The sequence below is a fragment of the Citrus clementina genome, unplaced genomic scaffold (assembly GCF_000493195.1).
Source record: "Citrus clementina cultivar Clemenules unplaced genomic scaffold, Citrus_clementina_v1.0 scaffold_3, whole genome shotgun sequence".
In the NCBI taxonomy this organism is placed as follows: Eukaryota; Viridiplantae; Streptophyta; class Magnoliopsida; order Sapindales; family Rutaceae; genus Citrus; species Citrus x clementina.
This window is the reverse complement of record NW_006262339.1, coordinates 648,501-671,270: the sequence shown is the minus strand read 5'-3', so window position 1 is coordinate 671,270 and position 22,770 is coordinate 648,501. Positions and strand designations below refer to the sequence as shown.

Genomic DNA, 22,770 nt, shown 5'->3' with positions numbered 1-22,770 from the left:
GCTATGATTTTAAGTTATGAGAATCAAACAGCTCCTGACAGATAGTACCCTACCCATCAATACTTGCATCATTACCTGGCAGTGGTACAGTTGAATGTAAGCATGAGACAAGGAATATATCAAAAGCCTACAAAGGGAACAAAGTTAGCAAATAAACCAAAAATAGAGAGAGAAAATCCATGCCTATTGTCACCACGTTAGTTACGTTATGCCTGTTAATCAAGCTATGGTATCTCCCACCATGCATAAGATGGAAAGGTTCAACTCCTTTCTTGAGTGTATAATCCTGTAAAATCTATAACAGTTAGCACGATATCTGAAAATTCACCCAAATTTTCTTCTTTTAGTTCGCGAAAATTACTTTATCAGCAAAAGGAGAATGTTATGCACTTAAAAACGAGGAAAATGAGCGAGTGAGAAATTAGGCAAAGTTAGGGGCTTCTTTCCAAGGCTCGAATATATGTATGTGAACTGGAAACAATTTTCTTACAGGCATTTGGAATCCAAGAATGGTAGCACCTCTTTCGAGGAAGAGCGTGAGGTTGCTTGTAAGCCACCTGCCCAGTGGAACATAGAGATAAGCACCACCCTTATCTGCAAAGGACTTGATAAGATGGCATTTTGAAACGCAACTGTGTTAAGTGTCTTGCCATCACCAACAGTTCCAAATTCTAAAATGGACACACTCTGAGGTCTCGATTCCTAAGGCCTAGCATATTTGCAACGTCCAAGAGTTTCTTTTAGATGATTTGTAAGAGCCTCGCTTGGTGCTAGAATCAAAAGCAAAACCACACATTAAAAAAAAAGAAAAAAGAAAAAAAAGGTGCAATACATCTTGCAAATTCACCCCACAAATAGTTCCCCCTATTATGTGTAATTCTTGAAAATCGCTGAGTCAAAAAAAGGATAATGAAAATCATGTTAACAACAAAAGAGAAAAGCTTTGAACTTATCGACCCATCAATGGGCCTTTGGTCCAATAGGAGAAATTTTACATTTATAATGTTGAGTGCAAGAGTATAAAGCCTCCATAAGAGCTTTATGAAAGTTAGTTTTAATATTCTCTCAATTATCAATATAATTGAATGGAGACAGTCTCTCCATTACGAAATGTGAGTGGAGTAGGCACCTCTCGAATATTAGAGAGAGTTTAAAGTATTTGGGCAAGTGTTTCAGTGTGTTAATGTATGGCGATAGTCCCAATTGTGCAGTATGATTGTAAATATTAATTGTAATGTCAGTAACAATCTGTAAATAACATAATTAAAAAAAATTATCAACCCTAATATAATTGAAAGCCAAAAATACCAAAGATGTTCAATTTGTCAATTAAAAATTACAAGGAAAAATATTTATGTAATTTAGAACAACTGTCAAAATAAAAAATGGGAAATTATCATTGCACCACTTTTATTTTGCCTTATGTTCATCCAATCACTACAAAATTTTAACATGTACTTTGCACTTCATTTCTTTTCATATTTGTATCAACTAGCTACTTTTACATTAACACTATTAAATTATTTTAATAAAATTATAATTTTACCCCTAAATAAATTAAAAGATTATTTTATCTTATAAAAACTTTTAAAATTAAAAATTATAATCATAAAAATATCCCAAAATTTAATAAAAATAAATCCTAAAATTAGAATTTTTATTTTTAATAAAAATGATTTTAATATAAAATTATAATTATAAAAATAATTGTAAAATTTTGTAATTTAATAAAAATCTCCTAAATTATTAAAATTTTAGGATTTATTTTTTAAAGAAATAAATTCAGTTATTTTAATAAAATTTAATTATTTGTCCGTGGCTGAGGGTACTGTCATTCATGCCTAATTATAAATTTGATGAACTTAATATATATGTACATCACCAAATGGCATGACGAAATAACATCTAGTAATTGGTTTTTATTTATATTTATATTTTTATTCCTTTTCGATTCCCTGTCTTTAGGCAACTTGTGTTGAGTGGACAGATGGTGTACGCACGTCGGGGACTAATACAAATTTCAAAGTTCCGAACGGCAGCGTCCTTTGACTGCTACATCGCAAACACCATGGCCGTCGGCCCCACACGGCCCATATTTTGACCGGTCCACTTCATCAAATTTGCAAAATCTTTCTGATATGGGAAGGTACCCGTGCCGCAGCCGTACGATTAGCTTTACGTTTCACCGACGGTTTAAGATTGCGTTCAGACAGACGACACGCCTATCATCGTAGAAGGCCCCACTCAGCATTGTAGTTAATTCACTTTTCGTAGTTAATTCACGCTCGCCCTCAGCACGCCCTCTACATGCTCGCAGCCCAAAGCCGTTCACCCTGTGCCGTTCGCTTCCAAACTAGCTGCCATCTCTTGACTCACTTCCATCTCTGCCTAGCTTCCAATCCATCCGATCCATCAACTCATCAACATCAAGGTCAGTAATTATTTGGTCTTAAGCTCTCTTCCATGCTCTATAATTCTGCCAATTGCCAAATCTTTACGCTCTCAATCAACTATCAAAGCAATCAGTCAATCACCATTGAGTTGTAAATAATGCCATATTGTAAGTAGCTGTTAGTAAATGTGAGTAACCCCAGGCGTGCCAATACAGTTCAATTGAAACCATTTTTTTACATTATTATTATTATTATTATTATTATTAGCAAATGAGTCAAAATTATGAATCAGCAAACCATTTTTTTTACATTATTATTACCTCTAACCCGAATTAACCCAAATTTTTTGAATTGAACTGTTCCAACTCGAATTAACCCTAACCGAAATTTGAACCGAAATTACCAACCCAAACCAATCCGAAGTATGAATCCAAACTGAACTGAAGCGAATTAATTTGCGTTTTCAACACGATTGGGTTGTAACGCAAACCGAACAACCTGAACCGAAATCCGATTTAGTCACCCCTACCTGGCACCGGCAGCAATCTCTTGTGATTTGTTGCCATTGTACTCAAATAAGTAATTCTAGGGATTGCAATTTTGTTGCTGTTATATTGAAATAAATATTTCTAGGGATTGAAAGTCTTCTTCCTGGAGACAAACAGAGAGTTAAATTTATTACACCAAAAAGGTTTAGGTTAAGCTATTTTTATAGTTGGTGGTGTCATTTTCTTTTTCCAGTTTTAGTTGATTCAAGTTTGAAGAACAAACTAATTATGGCAAAAAGGAAGCAGAGGAGCAAACCGAAGCGTGGACCGAGCTCATGCAGGTGAATAACATGTTATTTTTTTATAACAGAAGCTGCTAGTGTAAGTTTTAGCTTTGAGAGTATTGGCACACAAGTTAAATTTTAATCTTTTTCTTTTCCTTTTAATTTTTTTGGCTATCTTTAATAATGATCACATGTGGCATGTTACCTTTACAGGCTAATGAAATGAACTATCTAATGAAATTAACTATTTATGTAAATAGATTCATGGGCAAATAATGGAGAAAATCATCTATATTTCTTCCTGTTGTGAAATTCATTGTATTGGCCTATTGGGTGGTTTGTGTTGACTGTTGAGCTGATATATCTATTATTTTTTTAGCTATTTAAATTTATGACCATGCATGTTTTTTTCTTGCATTTTGTAGCTTGGAGGGTGTTGATTGCAATGCAATGATTTTTACAGTGAATAAAACTGATCGAAAGAAACGCATGAATAAGGTATGCAGCTAATTTATTAGCTCTATAGTTCTTTCCTTCTATATACTGTTAGAGCTTTTTTGTTTAAAATTCCTTTTTGCTGGAGCAGGAAAAGGCTACAACTAAGCAATATCCAAATCAAAGCAAATCCCAGCAAAGAAAATTGAAAAAGTTGGAGGTGACCCTTTCTCTGGCTACTTGCTTCCATTGTTTTCTAATTGCACTTTACCATGATTGATTTGCTTTTAATTAATGCAGGAGGAGAAGGAGAAAGCTTACATGTTTTCGAAAGCCCAAGAAAACCTAGAGTATGTCACCGTATCCTCTCTTTTATATGTTAATATATTTGAGATTTTACCTTTACAGAAAAAAAAAAGCTTAGAATAGTTGAGAAATACCTTAAACTTTAAAATTTCAGGAAATACAAGATTTCAACTGGTCTTTATAATGTTCTGGAGGCATCTAAAGATATTGGTAAGGTTTGTATGATGGAATCGATGCTAACTTTTGACATTATATTTAAATTAAGGTTATATTAGTTTACTTATTTGGCAATTCATCTTGTAGGCTAAAACTAGGCTTGAAAAGAGAAGAAATGTCGTGCTATTTTCCAAGGAAGGTTTAGAAGATCCACAAAGTGACCGAGCTCCAAAGAAAAGGCATGGAAGTGATGCTTATGGTGAAACTGAACCTGACTTGGTCAAAATCCAAAGACAACATATTGATGAAAATGAACCACTGCAACCAATGATTGGTAATAAAGAAGTAGATGGTGCATCTATTTCATTAGGCTCATTTCAAGAGTTGCTTCCCGATGATGAACTTGGTTCAAACAATGAAATTGTTGCTGCCCTACCACCTGAAGAGGTTTCAAACAAGGACAACAGTACGGGTATGGAATATGACATTAGAAATAGTACTGCAGCTTTGTCCATTTATGATGGTGGAAACAGTTCTAAGTCAACGGTATGTTACTTATCTGTAGAGAATAGAACTTGATGAATATATATTTTTCATGAAAGGAACTCGTTTTCTTCACCCCCCCCCCCGGTTGGGGTTGGGGTGTGGGGGGGGTGTTGTGCTTGTGTTTTGGCTTCTTAGATCAACAGTTGTGTAGTATTATGTGTTTTGTGCTATCATGAATTCCACTTTAGTTTCTGGATATGGGAAAGAAATAGAAAGTACATAAATAATTTTTATATATCCAGTAATGTTTATTTCTGATTATTTTCTGATTTATTTGAGAAATTCGTTTCTCAAATTTTATTCCTCTAAGTTGGACATTGGAATATTTTAGGTTAATATAGATAATGAATGTCTGTTGTGCCTTCATGACGATATTGTGTTAGTGAAAGTAACTTCTAAAGTATAGGATTTCACTATAACTTTAGTGCCCCTCTAAACAGTATATGGATCTTTAGAAGCCTGGGTAAGGGGAAAACGAAAGGGAATGGGAATTGCTTTATATAGGTATTGACTATTATAAAATACCACCGTCAGAAAGGTTTATAATTAGATTCATTGAATGCCATTAAAGTCAAACTTTGAACTTATTTGCACAAGTGATATGCATTTGTTACACTTAATTTGCAGCATGCTGTAATGTTTGATTTATTGTATCATATAAAGTGATAGAAATATTTTCTTTCTCTATTATACATCACTTTATTCTTATCCTATAATCAGATGCTGTGGGTTTGATTGGGACAGGATGGACCATATAAGAGCTTAAATATAAATGCTAGCATGACTGGCAATCTTCCAAGTTCCTTGCAAAGACCTCTTGCAGCCCCAATTGTGGTGCATGTATCAAGGCCAAATGAGGTTGAAACCAATAGGAAAGATCTTCCTATAGTCATGATGGAGCAGGAGATAATGGAAGCTGTAAATGACAATTCTGCAGTTATTATATGTGGAGAAACTGGGTGTGGGAAGACTACACAAGTGCCTCAGGTGGGTTTGAATGATGCTTGGTCAATGGTCATAGATAAATGCTGGGATATAAAATCTTTTTTTTTTTTTGGTTTCCAGGAAGCCTAATTTCTTCCTTCCTTTTCTTTTTCTTTTGTATGTTTAAGTTCCTTTTTGAAGCTGGCTTTGGTTCCAATCGGTGTAGCAGTCGAAGTGGCAGAATTGGTGTTACGCAACCACGTCGTGTTGCGGTGCTTGCCACTGCCAAGCGAGTGGCATTTGAGCTTGGACTTCATCTGGGCAAAGAGGTTGGATTTCAAGTTAGGCATGACAAGAAAATTGGAGACAGTTGCTCAATCAAGTTTATGACTGATGGAATATTACTACGAGAACTTAAGGTTTTGCTTTTCCCAAATATTACAATCTTTTGCAAGTAATATTAAAACTGAAATAGCTCATGTAAAGTATTGCTGATATGATGATCATAAAATATCCTTTAGGTATCTATTCAATAGTGATAGTGTTTACAATAGAATAGTTTTTCCTCTTATGATTTCTTGACCAATTCTTTGTTCAGTGGATGCTAATAACTACCAATGTAGTTGACACACACACACACACACACACACACATATATATATATATATATATCTTTTTTTGGTCCCTTTGAAATACGTTTAATATATTCGTTATATCTAGTTTGCTAATAGAATATGTAATTTTATTGAATTTCATTAAATATGTGCCTTGAATATTTTATCAACATTTCTGGTGAATGTTTGCATTATCTTCTTTAGACTCTTAACTCTGTGCTAAACCTTGCTGCTAAGCTCCAGCTGACTACTGGACAGTGCACCTTTAATAGTTATCTGTATTAGGAAAAGGAAAGGAAAAGAAAGACAGAAAAATGTTAGGGTTTAGTTTATGGTAGCTATGAATTTTTGGTACTATCAGGTTTTCCTATTTAATATTCAAATCTTCTTCTTGAATTATGTGTCTGGATCATGGTAATGGAGAATTGTACTTCGGGCATATTAACACTACAGTTATCGAGGCTTGTTTTAAAGAATAATGCGCTGCATGTAACTGTCACATTTTACAACAGATGTATGTGTTATGGTATTTGATTACCAAATTTACTTGGATATGGTTGATTAAACACATTGCTTGATTGCATGCTGCAGTATGATGTTTTATTGAGACAATACTCGGTTATAATTCTGGATGAGGCTCATGAGAGGAGCTTGAATACAGACATACTTATTGGAATGCTTTCTCGTATAATTCAGCCTCGGCAGGTGAAGCTTAAAAACAGATGTCTTTGCCTCTTAGTAAACAAAACTTATGGCTATTACTCTTTTCTTTTTATCCTTAATATATATGATGTTACTTTTGGTGTCAGGTTCTATATGAGAAGCAGCAACAGTTGTTGTGTTCAGGACAATGTATACAACCTAAAGATAGGGTTTTCCCATTAAAACTTATTCTGATGAGTGCTACCTTGCGAGTAGAAGACTTTATTTCTGGAGGAAGATTATTCCGTAATCCTCCTATTATAGAAGTCCCTACCAGACAGTTTCCAGTGACTGTACATTTTTCAAAGAGAACGGAGATTGTTGATTATATTGGCCAAGCCTACAAAAAAGTCATGTCCATTCACAAGAGGCTGCCACAAGGTGGCATACTTGTATTTGTCACTGGGCAGAGGGAGGTAGAATACTTATGCTCTAAGTTACGTAAAGCTTCAAAGCAGCTGCTGGTAAATTCTTCTAAAGAGAATAAAGGGAATCAGGTAGTTGCTGACTCTGAACCAAATGCCACCAAGGACATTAATATGAAAGAGATCAATGAAGCATTTGAGATTCAAGGATATTCAACTGAGCAGCAAACTGACAGGTTTAGTTCTTATGATGAAGATCAGTTTGATATTGATGACAATGAGTTGGATGCTTTGTCTGATTCAGAAACTGAAAGTGAAACAGAAATACTTGGGGAGGATGAAAAATTGGTGGAACAAAAATGCCCAATGGATGGTGATGATCCTGTAGATGTGTTAAAAGAGAACTGGAGTCTTGGTTCTCTTAAGCTTGCTTTTGAAGCTTTGTCTGGGAAAAATGCATCAGGCCCTAGTTCTCAGATGAAGCTGTCTACTCCTGCTATTCCAGAACAATGCACAGAGCTGCCACCTACTCCTACACCAGAACAATGCCCAGAGCTGTCTTCTCCTGATGTGGAGAAGATGGGAGATAATAAAAGGGCCGGTGTTGGTGCATTGTGTGTTCTGCCTCTTTATGCCATGCTACCTGCTGCAGCACAGCTTCGTGTATTTGAAGATGTTAAAGAAGGGGAGCGGCTTGTTGTTGTTTCTACCAATGTGGCTGAAACCTCCTTGACGATCCCAGGCATAAAGTATGTGGTTGATACGGGAAGAGAGAAAGTGAAGAAATATAACTCTGCTAATGGTATTGAATCATATGAGATTCAGTGGATAAGTAAGGCCTCAGCTGCTCAACGTGCAGGAAGAGCTGGAAGAACTGCGCCTGGCCATTGCTATCGTCTGTATTCTTCTGCGGTCTTCAACAACATACTTCCTGACTTCTCTTGTGCTGAAATATCTAAAGTACCTGTTGATGGTGTGGTTCTTCTCATGAAATCCATGAACATTGATAAGGTGTGTATTGTACGTAATATGGTGCTTGTACTACTGCTTAGTAAACTCTTTTATTTGTTTCGTATTGGATTGATGAAACAATTAGTTGTATTAGTGGTGGCCGCATGTTCTTTTCTTGGGGGATAGGTGGTTTCTTTTGAAGGCATCTTTCTTTTACAGCTTTAAAATCTAGCAATTTCTTGGCTAAATAATTTTTATCACTGGGTGAAAGGTGTGCTGTATAAGCTACAAACTGCACAAGGTAGTTATCTAGCCGCCTGCACATAGTGCACAGTACTGCTCTGTGGTGCTTGACCAGTTAGTTGATAGATGGGAAACAATATATTTTTCTTATAGATAACCAAATCTAGAACTAAAAGCTTTGGTTGTCTTGGTTATTGTCATCTACCCAGTCAATGTAAAGTTTCTTTTACTTTAGAATGAGACTTTTCCTCATTTTTAACTGTTAAAAGTACTTATGTTTTTCTTGTATATGTATACAGGTTTCAAATTTCCCATTTCCAACTCCCCCTGAGGCAACTGCTTTGGTTGAAGCAGAACGCTGCCTGAAGGCTCTCGAAGCTCTTGATAGCAATGGAAGACTGACAGCCCTGGGAAAGGCAATGGCTCACTACCCCATGAGTCCTCGCCACTCCCGGATGCTCCTTACACTTATCCAAACTATGAAAGTGAAAAGTTATGCCCGAGCGAATCTAGTTTTGGGATATGGAGTTGCAGCAGCAGCAGCTTTGAGCGTGTCAAATCCTTTTGTCTTGCAGTTGGAAGGAACCCAAACTAATAGCAATGACTCAGAGCTCGAGGAGAGAGATAACGCTCTAGATAGTGAGGATCCTATGTGCAGGCAAGAAAAGTTGGGGAAAAGGAAATTAAAAGAAGTTGCTAAACTGTCTCATGCAAAATTTTCCAATCCTACCAGTGATGTTTTGACTGTTGCTTATGCATTACAGTGCTTTGAGCTTTCTAAAAGCCCAGTGGAATTCTGCAATGAATATGCTTTACATTTAAAAACCATGGAGGAAATGTCCAAGCTGAGAAAGCAGCTTCTTCATTTGCTCTTTAATCAAAATGTGAATTCAGATCAGGATTTCTCATGGACTCATGGAACTTTGGGTGATGTAGAACACTCTTGGAGGATTTCCTCTAGTAAGAACGTTCTTTTACAAAATGAGGAAGAGCTCTTGTGCCGAGCTGTTTGTGCTGGCTGGGCTGATAGAGTTGCAAAGCGCATTAGGGCAAAGTCAGGATCATCGGCAGGAGAGAGAAAAGTTAATGCAGTTCGTTATCAAGCCTGCATGGTTAAAGAAGATGTGTTCCTTCATCGTAGGTCATCTGTTGCTAACTCAGCCCCTGAGTTCTTGGTGTACAGTGAACTGTTACATACAAAACGGCCATACATGCATGGAGCAACAAGGGTGAAAGCAGATTGGCTGGTTGAGTATGCTCGACCTCTGTGCCATTTTTCAAAGTCCCTCGAAGGCTCCAAATATAATTACGACTGTTATAAAGACCAAGTATTATATTGGGTCAATCCATTATTCGGGCCTCATCAATGGGAACTCCCATTGCATAGTCTGCCAGTTAGTAGAGATGATGAGCATCGCGTGGCAGTATTTGCATGTGCTTTGCTTGAAGGTTGGGTGTTGCCGTGTTTAAGATATGTTCAGAAGTTTTTGGTAGCTCATCCTCGTAGCATTTTAAAGACAGAGGAATCTGGTCAAAGACGGGTTGGCAAACTTCTGAACAAGTTAAAGACCAAGTCAATTGACAGCTGTGCAATGTTAAAGAAGGCATGGGAGGAGAATCCCAGGGTTCTGCATTCGGAAATTTTGGAATGGTTTCAGAAGGGTTTCCACAATAAATTTGAAGAGCTTTGGTCAAAAATGCTTGCGGAAGTACATTTAGAGCCTCGCCACCGATTCTCGAAAGAGCGGGGAGAGGAATAAAGACTAGAAGTAGATGGTTTGTTTGAGAGCTTAGCCAGAAGTGCCAGTGTAGCCAATGATTTTATTCAACTTTTACCGAGCAAAGGCATAGTATAGGGTGTAATTCAAGTTTCGTTTACTCACCATGTATTCTTAAATTATATGATGCATGTGCGGTGAGGTAATCTCATGAATCCTTATTTCTTCGTACTTGCTTAGAATAGTGATATATGTTATTAGTTACTCTGTGTTGATATGGAATTTTGTTGCTTTGGTCTTGTGGCTCTTTGAACACCTGTTGAGCCATTAAATTTTGCTGTTGGGCTTCAACTAATTTGCTTTGTCAGTGAAAGAAAGTTTTGGTTAAATCTTGCTGTCTGTGTCTTGTGTTATTATAGAATCACTTGTAATGGTGATTATTTTTATTCTCATTTTGATGCTTAACAGCGAATGATCTTATACCTTTTCCATGTCCTCCACAGGGATACAGCTCTTGGAAAGATTGTGCTGTTAATTGTCAACAACAATACTTTTCCATGTAGTTTCTCTTACTAAGAGGGTGATGCTGTTACTATGGGCTGCACCCAATGCAATGAGGGCATGTTTGGTTATGGTATAAGAGCTCCTCATTGTATTAGAATATTATTATACCATGTTTGGTACTTACATCACATAGTATTACAATGTGGTCAACTCCAAATTTTATGCGGTCAAACACGCATAAACTAAACCCGAGGGGGGGGGTCGGGTTTAAGCGGGTTTTGCAACTATTTCAGACCAAAAAAATTAGACTTCGCTCTCGTTCTCACCTTGTCCTCAAATAAACCAAAATAGCTCTCCTTGTTCAATCTGTGATTTCTCCTGTGTAGTGGCTTAACAAGAGCCAACTCCACGATGCTCCACCACCACATCAACAGCCTTTGCCGTGCGACACCAACTCCACCGTAACCTCATCGTGCGACACCCACCCACTGCGTGATACCACCTCCACTGCACCCCACGGCGTGACACCACCTCCGCTGCAACACCATCTGTACTGTGCAGTACAATTGTTCTCCCTGTCCTTCACCACCTAAGGTTTGATATTTCATTTGGGTTTAATTTTTTAATTTAGGTTTAATTTCTAGATTAGGATTTTATTTTATTTGCTTTCAATTTAATCATATTTTTCCGTTATAATCAAACATTCGTAGCAATTGATTTTTATGGAAAATAAGGGGCTAATTGCTGGGGCTGGGTTTTTAGCCAAGTGCAGAAAATTGCCCCTGTTTGGATTATATGAGAACAGAGGAATAACATCTCTGCATATACTTTATATATGTGTGTGTGAAATGCTGCAGTAAAATGGAAAAGTTGTGGTCCTGATCATCCGTTTGCTTTTAGTTTTTATTGTTCTTTTCCTTTTCTTTCTTTTTAGAAAGTTGGTCATCCATTTGTTCAAATCATGCTTTTCCTGTCAATTTTTTTGTTAGGTTCATATGAAAAAGTAGTTTGGTTCATAGTGTATGATTGGCAATTTGAGCAATATCATTATTGTTACACAATTTATTCATACGACAATTAATACAATAATACAATAAATTAGTGATTAAAATCGAATTATAATATCGAGTCATAAATCAATTAACCCTCTGCAATTAGAAACTTGTTAAAGCTGGTAACCTATTTAGCTGTCTATGAAAATGGATTTTGTTTGTTTGTTTGGGAGAACATGTTAATAATGAGGTAAGGCATAATCAATTACAGGGGTTACATTAGAAAGGAAGTTGCAAAATTCAACAAGAGTAACTGAAATTACAGCCCTGTTTTGGCGCTTGGCAACAAACTGGATGACTGAAATTACATATTGTGAGGTTACATTTTTGTTTGTCGCAATTGGCAGTTCAGCCTCGACCGTAACCTTCTTTTTAGTTATTAATATAATTTCCCACTTTTATTTATTTTCTCTTTCTTCTTCTACAATTTGTTAGTTTAAATAAAAGAATTATGATTCTTTTATTTAAACAAAAAAATTGATGTAAAAATTCTTAAATTTAACACTTCTATATTTAGTATTTTTCTAAGTACTAGTAAATATTATTTTCTAAATATATAATTAAAATTAATCACCAAAAGAAATTAATACAGTACAGTGCAACACCAAACATAACATTACTAAAAATTAATACAGTATTGTGTAGCATCAAACATTGTACAATATTATTATAATATAGTGCTAATGCAATACAGCATAATACAATACATCAACATTAAAATAATACAATACAACATAATACAATACATGTATCAAACGCACCCTGAAGTTATTAGTTTTGGAGAGCAAATTTTGTTTATCTAGATATAGATCCTGCTATTACATCACATCTGTATTGTATGTATAATTATCCATTTTAGGTAAAGTGTGACTGTGTCACCATCAAAATTCTTGACAGACAGCATAATGATTGGCGACCAGGCTCAGGATGCAATGTATTATGTAGCTCACAATTTGGAGGCAGATAAGAGATTGCAGTTGCCTTGGGTGTGGTAGTCTGATTCTGATGGGAATCTACCTGACTTGTATTTTCATGTTTTTTACACCACGCGGATCTTGAAAGAAAAAGAAAATGCAAATGGTTAAACATTCCAGGACAAGATGCACATCACGTCAAGTGTAATCATGTGGCACCATTCTTTTTCTTAATTTTTTACCCCACTTCTACTAAGCGCCGAAGTAAAAAGTTTTTTTGATATAATGATGTATTACAATCTTGACATTTATAATTAAAAATTTATCAGAATTGTTTTGAATAATTTTATTACAGCACAATCTGAATATTAATTCTTACTAAATTAGAGGAAGATTTGTCCTCATTATTAATATTAGAGGAAAATCGATCATATCCCAATGTGGGAAGCTAACTAACTCTCATTATATAAGGAGGCAAGTCGATCGGTGTTGGGACTTGGGCTATCCCAATTGAGTCTTGCGATGTTGAGGGCATGGGCGTGCCAATGTGCGTAAATAGTTCGACTTCTCAAGTGGGAAGTTGTATTGTTGTAGGGGAGGAAAATCACGAGTTATTGCAGGACTCAATCGAAGTATCTTTTTTTCAAGGACTAAGATTGGTGGGCAACGAAATTGACTCTTAAGCCTTTAATTGATTATTTTATTTTTTTTAACATCTTAGATTTAAAGAGAAGAGACTAAGAGCGTCCGTACAATGAACAATAACAAGATGCGAATTTTGGGGGGAATTAGGGCAAAAGATGAAATGGAGATGAGACGAAGGTGAAGATGATTTGGGAAGATGAGTAGGGATGGCAAAAATCCCCACGGGGACGGGTACCCTCGGGGATTTTCCCCATTCGGGGAGGGTATGGGAATAATTTCATACCCAATTTTTTATTCGGGGAGGGGACGAGGATGAGGTGGAATCCCCATCCCCTACCTATTTCCCCATTTTAATTTTTTAAAATTACTAGTAAATAAATTATAAAGTTTAAATTATAAAATTATAAATATTGGTAAAAATAAAAAATATCAAAATATTTATATTATTAAACTTTTAGGCCTAATTAACTAATTAAAGTTCTAAATTTTTATTTAGGATATTAAAAAGATCGAGTAGATTTTAATAGCCAAACATTTTTTTTTTAAATTTTAATATTCTTTAAATATTTTAAACTTAAATCTATTTTTTATTTATATTTAGATATTATAATTGCCCACAACGAATTACAATTTTAATATCTAATCTAATCTAATCTAATATTTACTTTTGATTTGCTCCGATTTAACTATTGTGTTGTAAAAGGAATAGTCCACATTTATAAAGTGCTCACGCCACCATTGAAAAAGTTAATTTTGAATCTGAATTCAATTTTATTTGTAACAATTTTGTATTAGACTATTAATTTGTTCATGATAGTTTATAAAAGAAGTTTGTATCCCTTGCATGTTGCGTTACTTACTAATTTACTGTATGTGACTTTTGTAATAAATGTTAATGTAAGATATATTTCAAACTTTATTTTTATTTGAATTTTTTATTTTAATATGATTAACTCAAAATCGAAAAAAAATGTATTAATTATTTGGGGATCGGGGACCCTCGGGGATCCCCTGTTATTATTCGAGGAGGGGATAAGAATTCTTTCAAGTAATTCTGACGGGGACGTGGAGGGGACGGGGACATACGCAAAATATCGGGGATGAATACGGGGAGATTGGTCCCCTCCCCTCCCCTCCCCATTGCCATCCCTAAAGATGAGTGAGAGATTTAGAGTATGGGCCGAATTCTTTTAGTACCGGACGGGAGGAATTTAATATATAAATATAATTTTTTTAATGCGGACATTTCCATTTATTTTATACGCGGACATTTTAAAATTACAGAATTTATAAAATCACATGATTTTATAATTTATTTAATAATTAATTTTTTTAAACCGTAAGATTAAAAATGTGTTCGTATTAAAAAAATACCGAAGTTCGCACCGGAGAAATAACGTTTCAATAAACAACAGGGGTATAATATAAAGTTAAAAACCAAATAAACGTATCATCGTCATTCATCGGCGGGTCCCGTGTTATTTTGCCCAACCCTGTTCTGTTGGTTTGCTTCACATCTGCTTTCACAGGACAAAAACCCTTTTATCGCGACATTTTTCTCATAGCAATACGTTAGTTAGAGTATTGAGTGAGCCCGATGACCGAAGTTGCGAGCTCAGTTGTTCTCGACGTACTGGGAGGGAGAGTCCAGGAGGTAGACCAGCCGATTATTGATTACATCGTCAACGTCCTCGCCGATGAGGACTTCGATTTTGGCGAGGAAGGCGAGGGCGCGTTCGACGCCATCGGCGAGCTCCTCGTCAACGCTGGATGCGTATCCGACTTCGACGAATGCCGCCTGGTAAGATTATACTAGTTCTATTTACATTCTTTTCTTTTCTTTTTTTAAATAAAAGAAGAAAATTGTTCTGAATATTATTTGAAGAGTGCCTCCTATCTGTGATAGGTTTGTGGTAAGTTGAATGAGAAGTTTGGAAAGCACGGGTTGGTAAAGCCGCAACCAACTGTGCGCAGCCTCACGACGCCATTGAGAATGAATGATGGAATGGATGAGGAAGCTCCGAAGAAGAAGCCTGAGGTGACTGATAGTCCCTTGCTGTCTGAACGTGATAGAGCCAAGATAGAGAGGAAAAAGAGGAAGGAGGAACGCCAACGAGAGGTGAGACATTTTACACTGGGTATTTGATTAGATTGAGGTTAATTTTAATTAGTTTAGTGTCAATGAATATCTTAGTTGTTTTTATTTGACTTGTTCTTTTGAATTTATGCATGTAGTCGCAATACCAAATGCATCTGGCAGAGATGGAAGCAGTTAGAGCTGGAATGCCTGTTGTGTGTGTGAATCATGATAGACATGGTGGACCTGCCGTGAAGGATATACATATGGACAACTTTAATGTTTCTGTAGGTGGACGTGATCTCATCGTTGATGGTTCACTCACACTATCTTTTGGAAGGCATTATGGTGGGTTTGTTTCCATTTTTTTTATTGATGCTCTTGTTCTAATGCTTATATTTGTTTTCAATTGAGACGGTTGTTTGGTGGCTGGGTGGGTTTAATGTACAAAACCTCACTTCAATTGTATGCAGGGCTTGTCGGGAGAAACGGTACTGGGAAAACAACTTTCCTCAGGCACATGGCTCTGCATGCTATTGATGGTATTCCTCCAAATTGCCAGATATTACATGTTGAGCAAGAAGTGGAAGGTGATGACACAACAGCCTTGCAATGCGTTCTTAACACTGATATTGAAAGAACTCAGCTTTTGGAAGAAGAAGCTCGTCTGCTGGCACTGCAGGTAGAATATTTACTGTTCTATTGTATAACAGCGAAAATTCTTGTTTTCAGTTCCTGGCCTTGTTATCTTTTGTTCCCTTTTAATTTTCTGTATTGTCCTTGGTGTAGTTACTGTATATTCATCCTACTGACAATTTTGTGACTGTTTTTAAGAGAGAATTGGATTTTGAGGAGACTACTGAAAAGAGCAATGGTTCAATTGACAAAGATGCTATTGCTCAAAGGCTTCAAGAAATATACAAGAGGCTCGAGCTCATTGATGCAGATTCTGCAGAAGCACGTGCAGCTTCTATTCTTGCAGTTAGTTCTCAAACTTTCTTTCTCTCTTGCTGAGTTTATGCTGTCTGCTGATTTGAGCTTGAAATTTTATTTGAAAAGACATTTGCCGCTCATATATAGTTGTTAATAGTGGAGATGGCTTTTTCCCTAAATGAAACTAATGAAGATATTTAGCTACGTAACATGGGAGCCTAGGAATTGGAGTAAAATGTGGATCAATTGACCATGCTGTTGTCATATGTCATGCATGTGGAGCTACTTTAAATGAGTTCTATTTATACGCACAGTAGTCTTGATTGTTGTCTTGGTCATTTTGAATCTTTATCTAACTAACCAGACATTTGCAGGGTCTGAGTTTCTCTCCAGAAATGCAGCACAGGGCAACAAAAGCGTTTTCAGGAGGGTGGCGAATGCGAATTGCTTTGGCTCGTGCTCTTTTTATAGAGCCTGATTTGTTGCTGCTTGATGAACCTACGGTGTGTTATGTTTGTGCTCTCTATGGAATGAATTGTTGCAGTTGAATTTGCTTTATATATAAAGTGTTTTTGTGGCAGAATCACCTTGATCTTCATGCTGTCCTATGGCTGGAATCTTATCTAGTGAAATGGCCAAAAACATTCATAGTTGTTTCTCATGCTAGAGAGTTTTTAAACACGGTAACTCTTTTGAGCTATTTTTCTTCTCTGTTAGGGATAAAATATACTCGAGTAATATATTTATTCTGATAGTTCTTGTCAATTCATTATTATTTTCAGGTGGTCACAGATATTCTTCATCTACATGGTCAAAAACTGACTGCATACAAAGGGAATTATGATACATTTGAGAGGACCCGGGAGGAACAGATTAAAAACCAAGTGAAAGCATTTGAGTCTAATGAACGATCAAGAGCACATATGCAGGTCTTCTTAGCTGCACTTCATCCAAAAAGCATTGAAAGCAATTTACTTTTTATTTCTATTGTCCACCTTGTTTCACAGATTATATTGACTTGTATCTAACATGCAAATGCTTTTCCTTGATTATGCAGTCCTTTATTGATAAGTTCCGATATAATGCAAAGAGGGCATCCCTTGTTCAGTCAAGAATCAAGGTTTTCTCATTAACTTATACGTCTTTGACTTCGATGTTGATCTCGACTTGATTCCTAGTCCAGCTATGTTGCTGAATAATTTGCCTTTTGGTTCCCTTGGACTTTGTCAGGCATTAGAGCGGATGGGTCATGTAGATGAAGTTGTAAATGATCCTGAGTAAGTACTGCTCTCCTGTTGACAATAACTTTTTCCAGAATTTCTAAAGTTTAGACTTTGCATATTTTTGCTTCAAATTTCCTCTTTTGGATTTACTCTTATACCAATGATTTTTTTGTTTTTACAATGCAGCTACAAATTTGAGTTCCCAACTCCGGACGATAGACCTGGGCCCCCTATAATAAGTTTCAGGTTATATTTTGCAGCTAATCTGGGGGAATGTTGAACAAATGTTTTTAAGCTGTGCTTTTGTGTTTTGAGTATCAAAGGCATTATTGGTTTGCAATTAATTTTTCCACTTCTGCTAGTAGTACAAGTTCCTTGCTGTGTGGCTGTAATTATTTTCAACTAGCAGTATATGTCTATGCATTACCAAATTTTCTTTAAATTCAGAATGCCAATTTATCCCCTGTTAAAATTACATTTGGATCTTGAATTTTATCCCAAGCTTGTTGGAATCTAATAATCTTCTTGAATGTGATTGCAGCGATGCATCATTTGGTTACCCTGGTGGGCCTATATTATTTAAGAATTTGAATTTTGGGATTGATTTGGACAGCAGGATAGCAAGTAGGCATGCCTGTCCCTCTTTTTGCTTTTGATTATGCATTAGTTAATTACATCATGTATCTTTCATGCTTTACATTAATGAATTTGTATACACAAGGTCATTATTCTATAAATGGAATACATGGTGCTATCTTTGTGTATTACTTGTATGCTGATGACAGTTTTTATCTGGGTGTTTGTATTGTTTTGCAGTGGTTGGGCCAAATGGGATCGGCAAATCAACTATACTCAAACTTATTGCTGGTGAGCTACAACCAAGCTCTGGAACAGTTTTCCGTTCAGCTAAGGTATCTTATTCTTGTTTTCTAGAAGTTTCATATAGTAATTGCAATTTTAACTCAGATTCTTGTCTATCATGTATCTAAAATAAGTTTCACTTGCCAATTGTATTTCTGTCATGACCTTCATTCCCTGTGCAGTAGGATTTATCAGATTCTCTTTTATACATTACTTATTGTTCCACTTAATATCTTTGTAAAAGTTTTATTTTATTCTTGGAATAATTGGTCTGGGTCTTGTATACTTTGATATAATGGATTGTCATTTCTGTCTCAACAGGTTCGCATAGCTGTGTTCAGTCAGCACCATGTTGATGGGCTAGACCTATCTTCAAATCCCCTCTTGTACATGATGCGCTGCTTCCCTGTAAGCTATTGTACTCTCCTCTTCCTTTTCGCATTACATTTATGCATCTATGGATACATTCGTGCACCTTGTGGAAAACAATCTGTAGTGTCAAGTTCATATGGCAGTCATAATTTGTTGTTATCCTGGATCTCAGAATACCATTGTTCAAAGAATATCATGTAATCAAATCCCTTATTTGAAGTTTTCTTCCTGCAGGGGGTGCCTGAGCAGAAGCTTCGAGCTCACTTGGGTTCTTTTGGTGTAACTGGAAATCTTGCTCTTCAACCAATGTACACTTTGTCTGGTATGCTTCCTTTTTTATCTTCTTATGTCATTGATACATTACATTGGTTATTTAATGATCTTGTAGAACTGCAGTTTGACTTTTGTCTGAATTGACTTTTTGCATTGTTTATTGGATTGAAGGCTTGCCACAAGTAGCATGCAAGCCATGTTATAGTCATGACTAAAATGCAAGCTATATGTTATTGTCATGACTAACACACAAGCCATATGTTGTGTGTGGTGTCATCTGTGCACCACCAGTCTTCACAATGATAAGGTTTTAGGTTTTTATGTACAGGTTCTCATGTGTCTTTGCATTTACAATTTCTATATTAGGTGGCCAGAAAAGCAGAGTTGCTTTTGCAAAGATTACATTCAAAAAGCCACACATAATATTGCTTGATGAGCCATCTAATCACCTTGTAAGTTGCAATCTTCTCTTTGCATCTCTTTTGTCTTTTAGTAATGTCCAACATGCTCTAGAAAGTCGGGATGCTAAGATATGATTTGAGATTTTGCTGGGGTAAGGAGGTGGAATTTATGTTGGAAATAGAGTTTGGATATATGTATATATTTTGAAACAGAGTTTTTGATGCTATTTTAACTCTATTATCCACTATTGCAATGGTGAAAAATTTCAGCTATTTTGATTGACATACTGATGTTTCAAAATGTAGGATTTGGATGCAGTGGAGGCACTAATTCAAGGCCTCGTTTTGTTCCAAGGAGGGATTCTCATGGTATTTTGCTTGTTCTCTTCATGATTGTAGTTCACGAAACTTAATCAATGATATAAATATAATTCATTAAGCTTATTGAACTATATCATGTTTTATCAAACATTTTGTTGTAAAATGCGCCTGTTTCTACCGCGCAGGTTAGTCACGACGAACATCTGATATCTGGAAGTGTAGAGGAGCTATGGGTTGTATCAGAAGGCAAGGCGACACCGTTCCATGGGACGTTCCACGATTACAAGAAGATGCTTCAGTCTCGTTAAATACTATAGAGGTTTATTGCGGGAAATCAGAGGGATTTTGACACTTACAATTACAGAACAGTTGAGTTTTTCTCAGTTATACTGAATGGGATATGCAAGTCTGTTTATGCTATTAAAAAAAAAATGTTTTTTCGAGAATGAGGCTTGCGGGGGAGCTTTTCTGCTCACTCTTGCCACTGTACTTTTTATTTATTTATTTATTAATATCAAATAGAAACTATTATTATACAATTAATTAAAACATAATTCAGTCTAATATATTTGTTGGAGCTTAGAGATATGCTCTCACAAGGGAAGTCTCGAACAGGAGGTGTTTCTTTTATTTTATTTTATTTGAAAGTTGAAACAGAGGTGTTTATTAATTCAGCTAAAAAGTAATTTTCTTTTGCAAGTATATCTAATTTTCTCTTTTTTATGAATTTAACAATAAATATTAAATTGAATGAAAAGGAATTATTGTAGCATTAATGGTAAAACTTCGAAATAAATAAATAAAACAAATTTGAGTGTGACTCTGCTCTGTGCATCCGTGGAATCGGTCAGTGCCGTGGGAAGGAATCGAACCTGGTCATCGGTTACAATTAAAATATGCGACTCATCAGAAGTAAATATCACATTAATTAAGATTATAATGAATTAGGATTGTAATGAGCGTGAGTCAGGCTTAAATTATGCATAGAGTATTTATATGATTTATGATTGGACAGTGGATGAGGGAGAGTTACGTAAAATCTATATATATATATATAAATAATGAAATCACAAATCTCAGGGTCTAATTTCAAGTCTTTGACAATTGGGTCCGTTCTTATTTTATCCGCAATTCCAAACAATTCATCCAAATCCCAAATCAAAAAGCAAATACCCAATTTTCATTTTCATATCTCACAAAATTCTAAAATCTAATTCGTAATGGAAGATAACAACCCCAGTAACAGCATAATATCGCGAGACAGCTTGGGCAACGTGGCGAGCTGGGTGAGCGCCACTGTAGTCTCCGCCTTCTTCGCGTCCCTCGAACGATGCTCTTGCGTCAATCTCACTACAACCGATCCCGACGACGACGAGGAGGATGAGGCGAAGGATCGCCCTCTTACGCTCACCAGCAACTCCCACGCTCCCGACGACATCGTTTGATCCATCGCCTGCCCTTCCTTTGGTATCTGAATTGTTATATTAATCAATTCCTTTTACCTCTTTTCTTTTCTTACAACAACAAAAAAACGCTGCGTTTTATATGTCGTTTAGGGCTTTCATGTGGATAATCAAATCTCAGTTAATGTGTAATAACGGTGTTGAAATTGTTGGAGCTGGTTCGTTTGGCTGTGTTTCGTTTTCAATTCGATTTTGTGAATGCTGAACAAATATTTGCTGTATTTTGTGAGGATATTTTTGGGTTTTCTAATTTCCAGCACAATTTGAAGATATGCAAGTCCTTATCCTCTCTGAAGTTGTCTTGGTATGAACGAAACTAAGTTTTTTCTTATTTGATTATTGTTCTTGCTGCAAGATCCTTGGTCAATATTAATATTTTTGATTGTTTGTTTTTACAAGGATATCACTGGAATGTGTTTTTTTTTTGCGCCCCCCCACCACCCCCAACGTTTTTGCTATTGAATTCCATGATAAATCTTTATCTGGGGGAATTCAACTTTGCCATCTCTTATTGGCTGGCTCAATAACCAATTTGCTGCTGCAAATAACTTTATTGCTCTGGCTTATTAATAGAGTTTTCTGTAGATATATACTTGCAGTGCATAAGACCATGTATACCACCAGAAATTGGCATATTCATCTGCTTAATCTAATTGATCAAAATTGCTAGGAATGAATCTCCATAGTTTTGACGCTTGTTTTCAGAGTAGAGTTTTGCTAGACTGAAACTAGAAACAATGTTACTTTTTATGGAGATGTAGTTTCAGGGACATGGCAAAAAGTTTCTAGTTCATTTTCATGCCTGTAGCTAGAGGATCGCTCTGGCATCGCACACAGCTGACTGTTGGCTGGGCCTCTATGGATCATTATCACTGAGATTAGGGCTGATTTTAACCCACCTGGACATAGTAATGGTCAAGATGCTTTTTGAGTAGTGTATTTCATATCATTTTGAGTATTTGTTGCTTTTACTGGGCCTGGCGATGTTATCTTAACTCTATTTCTAATTTTCTATGCAAGTGATACCTCATCATTTGCTTAAGTGAAGAAGCCTTGCAATAATGCTAAAGCTGATTGTGCAGTAACCTCTTCTTTGGTGCTGTTTCCAATTTGTCCTAATGTCCATTCGGTATCATCTTTCTTTGAGTTGTTCTATTGCTTCCCCCCCCAAAACAAAAAAAAATAAAGAACTCTCAATTTAGCATTATCAGTATCTCCAACACAAGCTCTTTGGCATGAATAAACCTTTTGTGCAGCCGACAAGTGCATATCTTCTGTTAGTTTTATCACCATATGAGGTGTTTTTAAAATCTCTAGGTTATGAATATGGTTGGCAAGTAGGAACTACTCTATTTGTTTTATCACCATATGAAGTGTTGTAAAAATCTCTAGGTTATGACTATGCATAACAAGTAGGAACAACTGAATAAATTCTAAGCTTGTGACTCTTGGGCTAAGACAATGGATATCTCAACCTAGGCTGGCCCTTGAGAACTCTTGATTTATATAGGCGTGCTTGTCAGTTGTCTCACATTCTTTTTCCAGAATATTTATTGAGGAAACATAGATAATGAAGCACCACCTAGTAGAGTGATCCTGCTTTCTG

At 36.1% G+C, this 22,770-nt stretch overlaps 2 protein-coding genes across 6 annotated transcripts; both read left to right on the top strand.

Moving 5' to 3' along the window:
- Window positions 1-1,940: 1,940 nt before the first annotated feature.
- LOC18046837 (ATP-dependent RNA helicase DEAH13) lies at window positions 1,941-11,021 on the top strand. 4 transcript variants are annotated; one of them, XR_002906332.1, is made up of 13 exons: window positions 1,941-2,431; window positions 3,135-3,222; window positions 3,591-3,663; window positions 3,752-3,820; window positions 3,901-3,950; window positions 4,061-4,121; window positions 4,210-4,608; window positions 5,353-5,595; window positions 5,721-5,951; window positions 6,738-6,851; window positions 6,956-8,224; window positions 8,707-10,327; window positions 10,629-11,021. XR_002906332.1 is itself a non-coding variant. In XM_024187756.1 (12 exons), the coding sequence occupies exons 1-12, from the start codon at window positions 2,308-2,310 to the stop codon at window positions 10,165-10,167; spliced, it is 4,182 nt and encodes a 1,393-aa protein (XP_024043524.1). In that variant the 5' UTR covers window positions 1,941-2,307; the 3' UTR covers window positions 10,168-10,514. The 4 variants fall into 4 exon arrangements, 1 of the variants encoding a protein (XP_024043524.1); XR_002906334.1 differs by having other exon boundaries at window positions 2,308-2,431; window positions 4,061-4,116; XM_024187756.1 differs by lacking the exon at window positions 10,629-11,021 and having other exon boundaries at window positions 8,707-10,514.
- A 3,622-nt stretch (window positions 11,022-14,643) lies between these two features.
- LOC18046836 (ABC transporter F family member 3) lies at window positions 14,644-20,305 on the top strand. Of its 2 annotated transcripts, XM_006439216.2 has the most exons (18): window positions 14,644-15,041; window positions 15,147-15,359; window positions 15,476-15,665; window positions 15,791-15,999; window positions 16,152-16,298; window positions 16,625-16,753; window positions 16,832-16,933; window positions 17,033-17,179; window positions 17,308-17,370; window positions 17,481-17,527; window positions 17,660-17,719; window positions 18,015-18,097; window positions 18,290-18,384; window positions 18,656-18,742; window positions 18,941-19,028; window positions 19,346-19,431; window positions 19,687-19,749; window positions 19,887-20,305. In XM_006439216.2, the coding sequence occupies exons 1-18, from the start codon at window positions 14,838-14,840 to the stop codon at window positions 20,007-20,009; spliced, it is 2,136 nt and encodes a 711-aa protein (XP_006439279.1). In that variant the 5' UTR covers window positions 14,644-14,837; the 3' UTR covers window positions 20,010-20,305. The 2 variants fall into 2 exon arrangements, with proteins under 2 accessions (XP_006439279.1, XP_024044544.1); XM_024188776.1 differs by lacking the exons at window positions 19,687-19,749; window positions 19,887-20,305 and having other exon boundaries at window positions 18,927-19,028.
- The last annotated feature ends 2,465 nt before the right edge of the window (window positions 20,306-22,770 follow it).